At 40.9% G+C, this 15,385-nt stretch overlaps 1 protein-coding gene across 1 annotated transcript; it reads left to right on the top strand.

Moving 5' to 3' along the window:
* Positions 1 to 172: 172 nt before the first annotated feature.
* Positions 173 to 12,877, top strand: LOC138978775 (uncharacterized). The gene is made up of 7 exons (XM_070351560.1): positions 173 to 509; positions 3,287 to 3,524; positions 5,934 to 6,027; positions 6,681 to 6,774; positions 7,954 to 8,068; positions 9,097 to 9,276; positions 11,012 to 12,877. The coding sequence occupies exons 1-7, from the start codon at positions 452 to 454 to the stop codon at positions 11,439 to 11,441; spliced, it is 1,209 nt and encodes a 402-aa protein (XP_070207661.1). The 5' UTR covers positions 173 to 451; the 3' UTR covers positions 11,442 to 12,877.
* Positions 12,878 to 15,385: the final 2,508 nt, after the last annotated feature.

The raw sequence follows: 15,385 nt of genomic DNA on the forward strand, positions 1-15,385 counted from the left end.
TCTAAGCAAGTGAAATCATTATGATGTAAATGAGGCAACAAGGAAGTCAATCGCTCTGCGCAGATTGGTTAACACCTCAAATGTGACCCTCCACCACGGAATGAGTCGCATGTTACCTTTGCATGATTTTCATATTTTTACATTTTCTTAAAGAGTGGTTTATGCTCTATCCAGTGGTGAAAACCGTTTTAGAAAAGAGCGAAAACTGTTTGAGTTATAATCCTGTGACTAAGGTGACCCTCACACTGTTACCAGACACTCCCCGGACTTATATTAAGCCTAGCGCAGAACCCCGCGAGGTGACATGCGACTCATTTCGTGGTGGAGGGTCACAAATACAGTAACTACAAGTTTCGTGTTCCACTACACTTCTCGTTTGTAAAGAAGCTCCAAGGGTTCAGGGGACTTGTCTTCCAAAAACTAATACAAGTACTGGAACAGAGAATTAAGAATGTTGTTCCCCCGGATTGTAGCTCTTTGTGTTTTGCTGTGCTTCGTCTTCGCATCAGGTCAGTTTCAAGGCGCACTTTTTTGCACACTCAGCGAGCGTGTTTATTTTGATTTCTAAGGCACACCCCTTCTCGTGAAAACAGCTTTGCTTACCATTTCAGACCATCCCTCCATTTGGTCACATACCATTAATCAATATCTGTACTGCAGGCGGCATAACAAACACTGATGAAGGTTTTGATTGTATTTTATTGCAAACCAAATGTAGAATAAATAAAGTAAAGCCAACATTGAACTTTTTTTTTAAGGAACTGGCCTACACATACAAGATCGATAAACATATCCACTGTACAGAATTGAATTATGAAAAATTTAGGCTGAAGTGGGCTTCATATTTCACCCTTGTAGAACAGCACTTATTATAATTGATTGTATGTTGTATTGAATATGTTTTTATCCGTCATATCCACTCACGGCACGGTTGGCCTAGTGGTAAGGCGTCCGCCCCGTGATCGGGAGGTCGTGGGTTCGAACCCCGGCCGGGTCATACCTAAGACTTTAAAATTGGCAATCTAGTGGCTGCTCCGTCTGGCGTCTGGCATTATGGGGTTAGTGCTAGGACTGGTTGGTCCGGTGTCAGAATAATGTGACTGGGTGAGATATGAAGCCTGTGCTGCGACTTCTGTCTTGTGTGTGGCGCACGTTATATATATGTCAAAGCAGCACCGCCCTGATATGGCCCTTCGTGGTCGGCTGGGCGTTAAGCAAACAAACAAAATAACAAACACTCAATTATCATCTGACTTCTATGCATTGCATGACAAATTGTAAAATTGCCTGAATAAAACATATTTGGAAAAAACAAATCTTTACTGCTTGCTGCAGTGATTTTGAATCGTTTAGGAATTATTATATTGAAAAATAATTCATACCAAAAAAACCATTGTGCACAGAGGGCACCCAGGCATCGTTATTTTGTGTACGTGAAGCAGCAGCATATGCGTCGTTCTTTCGATTGAACCCTTGCTGATGCTCCGCGAATGAACTGTTAGGCTACGTAATAAATTTATTTTTCTTGAAAAAAAAGAAAAAAGAAAAAAAAAGAGGGCACCCAGGCAATTCATTTTTGGTATGTGACCATGTGGAAGTGAAAGGGGGTGTTAGTTGTAATCCCATGTCTAGTCTGGCCAGATCTAAGATGGTGAGCCCAACTGTTAACACGGGAGAGAGTGTTTCTTCAATGAATTTAATTTGTAACGATGTTTGTCTGTTCCTTGTCAGTTCCTTGTTGTTGTAGTTGCTGCTGTTGTTGTTGTTGTTGTTATTGTTGTTGTTGGTGGTGGTGGTGGTGGTGGTGTTTGCGTTGTTGCGATTTTTGACTCACCTGTTGACAACCGTATGCCTGCCCCGAATGTTGTTGCGCCTACTCTTGTAGCCAGACGCAGAGCATATCGGGTTGATGTGTTGCTTTGTCCTACATACGTGAGAGAGACAAGCCATGTCATGACTTAATCATTTATTGCTATATATTGAGACGTCGGGGAAATCTCATTGGATAGTCTCACACCACTCTTTTTCAGCCACTGGGTCCTATTGCTACGGAAGAATAACAAGAAGGATTATATTTACAACGACATTTACGCGCTTCGGAATCGTTCGGTTCAACCCGAGCACTGAGACGATCTTTTTGCTTCTATCATAAACTGCTAATCACCGCTAATTGCCAGATTTAAAGATGATCCTAAATTATCCTACTCTGCTTGTTTTCTGATGAAACAGAACAAAACAAGAAATTCCTTCGAGATAGGAAAAACACCCCCGTTGGTCAAAGGGAAATAACCATTCTCACTGCACCCATTCTCACTGCCACCAACTGACCGGGGTTGTAAAGAAGGTTATTTCCCTTTGACCATGAATAAGTCCTTGTAGAATCTTAATCCACCAATAACTCCCTAACCGTGTGTTTGACTGGTCCCAATTTTTGTAAGGACCGTCTCAGGAATGTATATAACCTGTTCACCAAGTTTGGTGACGATCGGTCCGTTCATTCTTGAGATCTATATGCGAACACAAACACACAAACAAACACACAAACAAACAAACACATCCAGTGAAACCTATACACCACCCTATAGGGGGTGTAAAAACACATCCAGTGAAACCTATACACCACCCTATAGGGGGTGTAATAATGCAGTTTCTGCCCTTTAAAAAGCACAAACTGTGGCTCTGAACTGCAAAGGTGTCAGTCACTCACCGGGGCAAATGGCCGTCACTTTAATTTGCCACGTCTATGGTACGCGCATGTATGTTTACCTCGCTTGAGATTGACTTTTGGTCGGTCAAACTCAATGGAGGGGGAAAACACAAAACAGTATGTTGTTATTCACTCTTTCACCTTATTGAGTTTTTGTCGGAAAAAAACCCTCACACTTGTGTTTTAAATTATAGATTTAAGTTTGGTAACTAACAGGATTCCCTTCGTGACGCAAAACCAAAGTATTTATAAAAGGCAGGAAACACAGTCAAACCAGATAATCCCCCGAAATTGGCGTATGCTGCCTGAATGGCGGGGTAAAAACAGTCATACACGTAAAATTCCACTCGTGTAAAAACATGAGTGAACGTGGGAGTCTTAGCCCATTAACGAAGAAGAAGAAGAAGAAACCAGATAAAATGTCATCATACCTGGAGGTACTTCCTAGCTGTGTAGATAGTTTTACAAACAGGTAACATTAAAGATACATTTCTTCCTTGAACCATCGGCGGGTAATTTGGTTTTATTGAACTTAATTTATTTACGCTTGTTTGTTCTTTTGGTTTTTTTGTGTGTCAGATCGTGAAAATACCAAACTAGCTATCACAATGACACTGAAGTACGTCCTGCAGACAGAGTGTACCCGCGTGACTGAGACTGAAGTGGAGACACAGGTTCTCGCTAGAATCGTACAGCAGAATCAAGAGTGGCCTGGCCTTTGCACGGACAGCGCTTGCACCAATGCTCACGTCACTGGGACATGTGACGGCGCCTTTCCCAGATCCATCAATACCGTTGTTGTAATTGAACAAGTACCGTAAGTGATATGAGAGAGTGATGTTGATGTTTGTCATGTGATGAATGGCTGGCACCTGTAGTATTCGTACAGCCTGCAGAACAGTGACAACGTTTCTGTCATAATTGCAATCTCATAGTAAATCACTAAAATGTGTATAAGTCATACAAATCACGTTGAAATGAAAATAAGGTAAGAGTGTTGTCTGCAAGCAAAACGCATGGCACAGCCAGCACACACACAAACAAGTCGCGTAAGGCGAAATTACAACATTTAGTCAAGCTGTCGAACTAACAGAATGAAACTGAACTCACTGCATTTTTACAGCAAGCGCATATACTCGTAGCATCGTCAGTCCACCGCTCGATGCACAGGCAGTGAAATTGACAAGAAGAGCGGGGTAGTAGTTGCGCTGAGAAGGATAGCACGCTTTTCTTTATCTCTATTCTTTTTAACTTTCCGAGCGTGTTTTTAATCCAAACATATCACATCTATATGTTTTTGGAATCAGGAACCGACAAGGAATAAGATGAAATTGTTTTTAAATCGATTTCGGAAATTTTATTTTAATAATAATTTTTATATTTTTAATTTTCAGAGCTTGTTTTTAATCGGAATATAACATATGTATATGTTTTTGGAATCAGAAAATGACGAAGAATAAGATGAAATTGTTTTTGGATCGTTTAATAAAAAAATAATTTTAATTACAAGTTTCTGATTTTTAATGACCAAACTCACTCATTAGTTTTTAAGCCACCAAGCTGAAATGCAATACCAAATCCCGGCCTTCGTCGAAAATTGCTTGGCCAAAATTTCAATCAGTTTGATTAAAAAATGAGGGTGTGACAGTGCCGCCTCAACTTTTACAAAAAGCCGGATATGACGTCATCAAAGACATTTATCATAAAAATGAAAAAAACGTCCGGGGATATCATTCTAAGGAACTCTCATGTCAAATGGCATAAAGATCGGTCCAGTAGTTTGTTCTGAATCGCTCTACACACACACAGACACACAGACACAGACACAGACACAGACACAGATACACACACGCACACACACACACACACACACACACATACACCACGACCCTCGTCTCGATTCCCCCCTCTATCTTAAAACATTTAGTCAAAACTTGACTAAATGTAAAAAGCAGATCGAACTCGACCTGTCAACAAACTTATTCAAACGCCAACAGAAGAAAAACAATTTGCCTTGTCAAACGTTCTGTTCTCTTATGGTTACTGACAATATCATTGTTGAAACAGTTACAGTGCACAGAGAGATTTATAAAGCAATTCTCGAAAATAATTAGAGCGTTTCGTTTAAAAAAAACACTTTCTCGATTTGTTCTATAAATCTCATAGCGCACTGGAATGTTTCAATAACTTAAATAATAACAGTGATGGCGCTAGTATTTTTTCAAACCGGTAAGCAACATTTTATGATGCAAACAGTCCAGAAAAAACCCAGTAGGCTGGTCATTGGAACCAGAAAGAGTCCAACCCAGAGTATTGGTTTTGTAATTGTCTTACCAGCAAAAACAAACGGTAGTTCTAAAAATCAACCGGTAGGTCATACCATTTTTATTCCGGTATTTTCTCGTTTCAACCGTTAACGCCAATACTGTAATAATAATAATGATAATAAGACAGAGACAGACAGACAGACAGACAGACAGACAAACAAACAGTCCTACAGACTTACAGAATGACATGTATTTTCCCCTGTACAAGTGAAAGCTCTCTTCTCTAACTGCCCATTATGCCGGTGTAACACGAAATTTTTACTCCACGAAAATTTACTCCGGAGTAAATATTTCGTACGAACTTCTTACTCCGAGTACACTTTTCGTACGAGAAAAGAACTCCCCAAGGCACGAAAAAATTACTCCCTCCACGAAATTTTTACTCCCCATTTTTTTTACTTCCAGTAAAAATCTCGTACGCAAAAATGGGATGCTGGCGAAGGGATAATGCCAATAAGTGATCTTGCGCACACGAATGTCGCGCTACCCTCCTTCCACCCCTTCCACCACCAAGACTAACAGGGGACAAGGGAGTAAAAATTTCGTACACCTGGCATGGGAAGTTAAATTGCTTGTGTTTGGGTGAAGTAGTTTATTCGTTATTTATTCGTCAGGGGAGTAACATTTTTACTCAGAACTCACCTGTCTTGGGGAGTAATTTTCTCGTGAAATGGGGGAGTGCTTTTTTCGTAAAGGGAGTAACTTTTCGTACGAAATGTTTACTCCGGAGTAAAAATCTCGTGGGAGTAATTTTCTCGTGTTACACCGGTTGCCATGTAGGGCAGCAACAAAGGGCCTCCACTCCTGTCTGTTTCAGGATGCCTCTTTGCTTCCGAACAAGTGAAAGCTGTATACACTCAAACACACAGGATTTTACTTGAGAAGATTTGTTTGTGCAGAGATATCGTTCGTTCCAATGACACCCAAAGCACAGGCTCTTCTGGTGATGTCCTGCTCACGGCAGCGGTGCAGAACGACGCCTTTGACCTACAGGTACGTGTATCACGATGTTGTGTACACACACACACACGTGATAGTGTTGTGGTTTACTTGCTGCGCAAAAATAGTTCTGCTTAAAACAATATGTATGCAAATACTCAGATACTGTGTTAAAATTGAAAAGGTATTTTTGGTGCGGTTGGTGAGTCATCACACAGGATTAAATTGATGATCATGATTTCGAGAAAAAAAAAGGGCTTGTACACTTACATCAAAGCCAAAACATATGTGATCCTCCACCACGAAATGAGTCGCATGTCACCTCGCTCGGTTCTGCGCTAGGCTTGATATAAGTCCGAGGAGTGTCTGATAGGTGTGAGGCTCACCTTAGTGACAGGCTTATAACTCAAACAGTTTTCGCTCTTTTCTAAAACGGTTGTCACCACTGGATAGAGCATAAAAAACTCTTTAGGAAAATGTAAATATATGAAAATCATGCAAAGGTGACATGTGACTCATTTCGTGGTGGAGGGTCACATATGTGCTGACGCATAAATGATTCCGCTCAGAAAAAGCCACTTCTAAATGAGTTCTAAAAGTTGATTGTAGCCAACAAAACTATCTGGCCGCCATTACTGAAGAATTTTTTCAGCGAAATATTCGGCAAGTCCAATATTCTCACGATCACGGCTTTCTTGATTTTTCAGACCATTAATGCAACACTCCAAAAAGAGATCCAGGTCTCCGTTGTGAGAACGTGCACACCGGGGTACATCGCCGCAGATCTAGGAACTCACTGCGGTAAGTATAAAACTATGTGTTTTGTGGCTTAAGGCCTTTTTTCAACTAGTTTATTTAGATGATTCATAAATCTGAAAAAAACACCTTTGTTAAATACGTTATACTTTAAAAAATATGATGCAAAAATGCAAATATACTGTTTATTGTGTGACCTTCCATGTTGTTGTATGCTGATAAATAGCATGTCAAAGATGCAACTACCGGTCGATTGTTAAATGACACTGATAAGAGGCGACTAACGGATTCTGTTTCTTGTTAAATGACACTGATAATGCAGGGTAAATTGGTCGATTGTTAAATGACACTGATAATGCAGGGTAAATTGGTCGATTGTTAAATGACACTGATAACGCAGGGGAAATTGGTCGATTGTTAAATGACACTGATAATGCAGGGTAAATTGGTCGATTGTTAAATGACACTGATAATGCAGGGTAAATTGGTCGATTGTTAAATGACACTGATAATGCAGGGTAAATTGGTCGATTGTTAAATGACACTGATAATGCAGGGTAAATTGGTCGATTGTTAAATGACACTGATAATGCAGGGTAAATTGGTCGATTGTTAAATGACACTGATAATGCAGGGTAAATTTGTTCTATGGATAAATCATACGGTTAATTCAGTGTACATTAGTTCATTGTTAAATCACATTAATATTGCAGGGTTAATTGGTCGATGCTTACAACACATTTATATTGCATCATCATGGTAAATTGGGTGATGACTGTAACACATTGGTTTTTCAGGGTACATTGACGCACTGTACGCTTGATGGACAAAGTATATATTTTGTTGGAACAATGTCAGATTCCTGAAATCAACTAAGATCCTAATGTTTCTGACTTGACATAACACAAAATCTTGTCAAAGAGTTACGAACATTATCTGCTTGACAGCGTATGTACTTTTATTGATTAAACGTTAATGGTATCTCAATTACTATTAATTCATTACATAATCAATGAACGACTACAACCTGCTTGACATGAACATCTTCTTCGCATTTATGCAGGCAGCATCCGAGCCAACTGACAGCAAACTTTTGAGATTAGTTTTACATACCAATGAAGCGCCTAGGACTGTGCCTGATAAATTTTGAGGTTTTGTTTTTATAGATTACTATTATTATGAGAAAGATAAAACATGAATGCCTTTACTGGATTGTGTTCACAGTGAAACCGGAAGAACCGTCATCCATATCCCCTGCTCTCATGGGCTCAATCATTGGTGGTGTGGTGGCCTTTCTGGTGTTGGTCATCCTCATAAGTCTCGTCATCGTTGTTTACAGGTGATGTCTGTAGAAATGCAAGCATACCTTCATTCTAGTCGGCTTGATTGATTAACAACAATAATAATAACCATCACAATAATAATAACAATAACAATACTTTAATTTTCATTAAAAGAAATACATGTACTGGTAACATTAAAATGGAACATGGTCTTCAACACGTCTAACCTGTCTGTCAAAGACTATAAAATACACATCAAAATAAGAACTACAAGGCAATTAAAAACAAAACAAAAAACAAAGCACACACACACACATAAAACACATAGGTGGTTTTTTTAACAGGCACACCTATTGCAACTAACCTTAACTCAGTGTGGTGTCAACAAACATGATGATGTATAACATAACAGTATCGTATTAAATGAGCTAAGAGTCATTTATGAATGCTTTCTTCTAAAGGTCATTATATCCATCCCCCTACCAGTAAGTGCTCCTGTATCATTTATATTGGACGGTTTACACCAAACCCATTTAAATCACACATCGTCTGCTGAAAATGTGTACGCTGAATGTTTTTAATTTGCATAAACAAATACATTATGTTGTACTGCAGTGTCGACCTTACACGACAGATAGATTGTCGATGATGATTTAAATTTGTAACACTCATTTAAAAAAAGAATAGGGATTCAGTTTTACTTCATGACGACCCACCTCTTTCTTTTTCTTGTGTCAACTAATGGTTGTCGATGTCATTCATCACACGAGATGCTTCAGTCGCGATAAATAATGGCATGTGACTACAGCCTACAAGTTACAGAAATGAAAGAAATAATTCTGAAATCTCCGACTGAAACAAAAATCCATATTTAATTTTGTTTTCTTCTTGTCGCTGTGTGTGTGTGTGTGTGTGTGTGTGTGTGTGTGTGTGTGTGTGTGTGTGTGTGTGTGTGTGTGTGTGTGTGTGTGTGTGTGTGTGTGCGTGTGCGTGCGCGTGTGTATGTATGTGTGTGCGTGCGTACGTCCGTGCGTGCGTGGAAACTGTTGACAGTGAATAAAATATAGGAACAATTACGTTGCAGACGTCTCAACCGGCCCGATACGCGCAGACGACCTTCAACAGGACGCGAGAGACAAGACGACGAACACGACTACAGCTCCCTGACCCCTGCTGGACGCTACGCAGGGCCCGACCACCGTGGTCAGCGGCATGGTATAGAACTCGGACGTCTGGACCTTGACTTGACCAACCCGAGCTATGAGTATGACATGTTTCTCTTCTTCTTACTTACCATGCTTTGTCCTGCCCTGACTTGTCTTGCCTTGCTTTGTTTTAAATGTCATATGTCCTGATGCGTCTTGCCTTGCTTTGTTTTAAATGTTCTATTCTGATGCGTCTTGTCTTGCCTTGCTTTGTTTTAAATGTCATACCCTGATGCGTCTTGTCTTGTCTTGTTTTAAATGTCATATCCTGATGCGTCTTGTCTTGCTTTGTTTTAAATGCCATGTCCTGACTCGTCTTGCCTTGCTTTGTTTTAAATGTCATATGTCCTGATGCGTCTTGTCTTGCTTTGTTTTAAATGTCATATGTCCTGATGCGTCTTGTCTTGCTTTGTTTTAAATGTCATATGTCCTGATGCGTCTTGCCTTGCTTTGTTTTAAATGTCATATCCGGATGCGTCTTGCCTTGCTTTGTTTTAAATGTCATACCCTGATGCGTCTTGTCTTGTCTTGTTTTAAATGTCATATCCTGATGCGTCTTGCCTTGCCTTGTTTTAAATGTCATAACCTGATGCGTCTTGTCTTGCTTTGTTTTAAATGTCATATGTCCTGATGCGTCTTGTCTTGTCTTGCTTTGTTTTAAATGTCATATGTCCTGATGCGTCTTGTCTTGCTTTGTTTTAAATGTCATATGTCCTGATGCGTCTTGTCTTGTCTTGCTTTGTTTTAAATGGCATATCCTGATGCGTCTTGTCTTGCTTTGTTTTAAATGTCATGTCCTGATGCGTCTTGTCTTGCTTTGTTTTAAATGTCATGTCCTGATGCGTCTTGTCTTGCTTTGTTTTAAATGTCATATGTCCTGATGCGTCTTGTCTTGCTTTGTTTTAAATGTCATGTCCTGACTCGTCTTGCCTTGCTTTGTTTTAAATGTCATATGTCCTGATGCGTCTTGTCTTGTCTTGCTTTGTTTTAAATGGCATATCCTGATGCGTCTTGTCTTGCCTCGCCTCGCTTTGCCGTGACCTGCGTTAGTCGACTTGCCTTAACATGTCTTGTTTTGTTTGGACTTTAATCGTCTTGTGTTGTTTGGATTTGTCTTGCATTGTCTTTCCTTTCGTTGTTCTCCGGTTTTTTTTCGTTGTCTTTGTTTTGACTTTTCTTGTCTTTCTTTGCATTGTCTTGTATTGTCACATCCCGCTCGGCCTCGTTGTGTCCTCTACTGTTCTGTTTTGTTCTGCGGATCTTTTCCTGTTTTGTGGATCCTTTTTGTGCGTTGTTTCCCTTTGATCATTTTTCTCTGCTGTGTTTTGTTTCACTTTTTCCATGTCTAGATCTTGTCTTATGTTACACTATCTTGTTCTGAATTTCTCTATCATGTCGCATTCATCTTGTTGCTTCCTCTTCTGCTCTTTTGTATAGGATTGGTATGCTCTTTGCGGACGTTTTTTCCCTGTCGTGACTTCTCGGTCACCATGCAGCTTTCGGTTTTAATTCAATAGTGTCTCTCTTAACATTCCCATCTCTTTCCCTCCCTCTCTCTCTCTTTCCCTCCCTCCCTCCCTTTCTCTTTCTCTCTCTCTCTCTCTCTCTCTCTCTCTGTCTCTCTCTGTCTGTGTCTCTCTTTCTCTCTCTCACACACACACACTCACACACATACACACGCACACACACACACACACACACACACACACACACACACACGCAGAGGGACATGGATACACACACGCTCACACACCACGCAATCATATGCACAACAGTTACTTGCTCTTTTTTCAGTGACAAAAACGGAAGACCTGTCAGCGACTATGACGTCATCGGTGAAGAAAATCCTGAAATTGCCAAGTATCTGGCGGAATCGTCCCTGGACAAGAAACATCCTGGCTATCTATCTCTGAGTATTCCACAGAAAAACGCCGACGATGTTAACTATTCAAACAATGTGACGGATGTAAAAGATACCAACAATGTGACAGATGTAAACGATTCCGAATACCTGACGCCGCACTTGCCACGTAAAAACGGTGACGGTGAGGATCAGGCAGACTACATCACACCATGTTCACCAGATGAGAGCAACAAAGACAAAAACAAATCGGATTACATAACCCTATGTTCACCAGATGAGAGAAGCGAAGACAAGATCGATTCGGACAATATAACGCCATGCTCCGGGAAAGAGGACCTCGACAATGAACTTGGGCACTGAACATAATGTTCCCCTTCTGCACCCATCTGGGTGAATCTCTCAAGCATCAAAGTACTTTGATTACTCCCAACAACTTTTGACAAGAGAATTAAGACACTAATAGTTTTCGACGCCATGTTTCCCTCCAGGAGACTTTGACAGAAGTTCAACAAAAATAACTAGCCTTGGTAACAATCAGTTTCTTACATCGCGTTTGTTGCATCCTCCTCCAGCTATTCTAAACAGTTGTACATGAAGGTTAAGAAAGAACAACGACTCTCGCAACTTCTGTACCTGAACCAAAACATGTTTAGGCAAAAAAAAAATAGGTCTGTTTACGGTGACATAGGCCCAAAAAATAGGGTCGATAGGTCGGGATTTTTTTTTTCTTCCAAAAAAACATATTTTTACGGTTTTTTTCCCCCCAAATGCCAAAAAAAAAGTCTAGGGTCGCGCGAAAAAAAAATAGGGTCGGTCGGGTTACCGTAAACAGACTTTTTTTTTTTGGCCTTAAGTAGGTTTAATTGCTGATGGTGGTGAAGCTAGAGCTTTGGAACATTACACATTCGAAGGATTTGATGACCTTCAGACATGACATAAGTCTAATAGACCCTCGTTAAATTTCAGGGTAACGGTCGACTTTGGATAATAAAGGTGAATATTGTCAAATTCTTTGGCGTTTTTGAATAGGGGTTTTGGTATTTGGTTCCATTCCGTTAGTTTGTTTTGGGGGTTTGCTTGTTTGTTTTAGTGTGTTTGGTTAGTTTCAGTACCAACGATTGTTATCATGCTTTAAGCTTTACATTTAAAAGCGAGTGTGTGTTATATCATATTTTTCATGTGAACGTATTATGTAACGTGTGTCTAAAACTGTTGAAAGTTTGACTTAGGGATGGCCAACTCGTCCGCCCGGTCGCCAGGGGCGAGTAAAAAATCCGCCGGGCTAGGAGAAACCGCCTGGCAACTCGCCCGGCTGACCAATGAAAATTATGGTCAAATGTGACCCTTTTTGTTGAACTTTCGAGTTTTAAAGCCATGTAAACACTGCATATCAACTGTGGTATGTACCGGGCCAGCGACATTTCTGCCGGGCTAGTAGCTTTTTTGAAGTTACTTGCCCGGCCGGCGAGTTAAAATTTTGAGATTTGGCCATCCCTGAATTTGTATTGAAGAAACACGTAAAGGCTATCTATTGACTAAAACCACTTAAGTCTCTCTCTCTCTCTCTCTCTCTCTCTCTCTCTCTCTGTCTCTCTCTCACTCTATGTCTCTCTCAAACCCTCGTAAACTAAAACTAGATTTTATTTTATTTGAATTGACCTCACATGCACGCGTATAGGTTGATTCGCACTTACTGAGACCAACCTCACTGACAAACAAAAACATTCGGAATTAATATATTCGCGCGTGTGCTTGCGCACAGAAACACGCGCACGTAGAGGCGCATGCAACTCCTGAAATCTGAGCAGACCATTTGTCGAAGCGAAAAGGATCTCCGCTGGATTCCATTCTTGTAAGAGCAAGTCTACTTTGCTGTCATCCCTGCCGCAAGAGCAAGTGAAAAGCGCTGCTGCGACGCGGGCGCAGGTAAAAAGCCAAGTGAGCGGCCCACTGCTGGTCAGTCAAACATACCTGACATCAGCTCACAATTTAAGACACAAATGCACCATAAAAGCATGCAGACCGAGGGGTTGTGACTGGTGGTACCCACCAGTCACAGGCACAGTAAAAAGAGAGTTTAAATTATATTTATACTAAATAACATGTATGTCTAATTAGAAATAATATGGTTCCAAATTCTATGTAGAAATGGATTTTTTATTTTACATACATGTACCTATACTCGTAAATAACATATTTTCACACGGTATTGCGATTACAATGGTAACTAATAAAAGTTTTGTACATAATGACTGGTTATTCTTACACAACGGGTTTTAAGTTCTGATGAAAATTGTTGACTCCTTAAATGTTTACATTTTGTGATGAAGAAGGAAAAAAACCTCATCCATATTAATATGTTGTTGAAATGTAGTAAATTCCACATGTTCTGGAATGACTTTATGCATTGGCCCCATGCAAAATTACGCACTGTACTAAAGCAAGATGTCCATTTAAGTCTGTACTTCATAATTATGAAGTAGTCAGGTTGTTGAGTAATGGTACCTTTTCAAAAGAACAAATGGCCCCGTTGTATTAAAAATGGTAAATGTATTCTTGATATTTAACACAGTGTGTTGCACGTGACGGATGGTCACTTTATTCTGTTGAATTGCTTTTCTGGTCACTAAATAAGCCGAGTAAAGATATTAAGATGATACCTTTTCGTGGCCATTGAGGCTGCCATTCTACAGACACATACCAGATTAACGGAAAGTGGTTTTTTCAAGATGACTCGATCGGTGCAAACATGATTAAGTATCACACTTACTTAAGAATCATAGTCAGCATCTTTAGTATCTGGTCAGGTGGCCCTTTTGACACAAAACCATCCTTATACGTCGCGGAATGGAATTACATCCCTGATGTACCCCAAAGGCAGTTCGTTTCACGCACCCAGCAATTTTTCGTTGAGGTTTTCAATGGTTGTGATGCGAAACATGCGGTTTTTCACTTTATGACATCCGACCACACATTTTCGATGGGATTTAGATCCGGTGACGGGCGCAGTGGCGTGGTGGTAAGACGTCGGCCTCCTAATCGGGAGGTCGTGAGTTCGAATCCCGGTCGCTGCCGCCTGGTGGGTTAAGAGTGGAGATTTTTCCGATCTCCCAGGTCAACCTATGTGCAGACCTGCCAGTGACTTAACCCCCTTCGTGAGTACACGCAAGCACAAGACCAAGTGCGCACGGAAAAGATCCTGTAATCCATGTCGGAGTTCGGTGGGTTATGGAAACACGAAAATACCCAGCATGCCTACTCAACGAAAGCGGAGTGAGCTGACTATAGGCTCTCAGAGTATAGAGTGGGGAACCCACATGGGCAAACGAGCTCACACGTAACCAGACAATTCTGGAACGCTGAAGAAGAAGAAGATCCGGTGACTAGGATGGCCATGGTCATGCTTATGGAAATGTTGTGCTGTCTTTTCAAGGTATCAGAAAATACTGACTTGTGAACAGATACATTGTCTTCCTGTAGTGTCCAACGCCGCGAACCAAACGATCGACGAACCAAACGATCGACGAACTAAACGCTGAAGGTGCTGTTCGAGTGTTTAAACATACTTTTGAGAGTTCAAATTGCCTTCCACAAATGCCAGCGACCCCACCCATTATACGAGATACAACCCAGACCATGATTTTCAGTGCCTGTGCCGGGGCCTGTGGAACATGGCCGATACACTCAGGTCTCCATGCCTCTGACACCCTTCTCCACACAGTCACTTCCTCTGTGTCCGAAATTAATTCGTAAAAAAAATCGCAGTTCTTGACTCTTTGGGTGCAAGTCAATGAAACTTGGTAGCTCTTCTAACGGATAGCTGCCTGAGGTATGACTAAAAGCCCCAGGGGCTCCGTGCACCTGGATTTGACAAGTTCAGTACCTTTAAGGATGATTGTTTTGTATATTATACCTTCATATCATAAGCGAGAGTAAAACAGATCAACTGATCAGAGTGAAAAGTGTCGATACAAAGATGTCTCCCTTGCTTGTACCAGTTTGGTCACAAGTTGGTCACGTACTAAGTGGAAGAGGGGGGGGGGGTACTTGAAACCAATCAAGGTAGTGAAAACGCATTACCCTCTCTTCTCCATCCACTTTCAGTCGGACATAAGTCAGTTGTTAAGAGGGCGAAAGGGTCGGGCGTGGGATCAAGGTGGAGGGGGGGGGGGGGGGGGGGGCAGGTTGGTGGTGATAGCTGTAGGTGCTCCACGTCAAACTGTGCAGTACTTCTTCTTCTTCTTCTTCGTTCATGGGCTGAAACTCCCACGTTCACTCATGACGTGAAAATCTACTCACAGCTA

This window comes from Littorina saxatilis, linkage group LG10 (genome assembly GCF_037325665.1).
Source record: "Littorina saxatilis isolate snail1 linkage group LG10, US_GU_Lsax_2.0, whole genome shotgun sequence".
Classification (NCBI taxonomy): domain Eukaryota; kingdom Metazoa; phylum Mollusca; class Gastropoda; order Littorinimorpha; family Littorinidae; genus Littorina; species Littorina saxatilis.

Coding starts and splice junctions, on each gene's coding strand:
- LOC138978775 (XM_070351560.1), top strand. CDS start 452: ATGTTGTTCCCCCGGATTGTAGCTCTTTGTGTTTTGCTGTGCTTCGTC. Junction 510..3,286: donor GTGCTTCGTCTTCGCATCAG/GTCAGTTTCAAG, acceptor TTTGTGTGTCAG/ATCGTGAAAATACCAAACTA. Junction 8,069..9,096: donor CTCGTCATCGTTGTTTACAG/GTGATGTCTGTA, acceptor ATTACGTTGCAG/ACGTCTCAACCGGCCCGATA.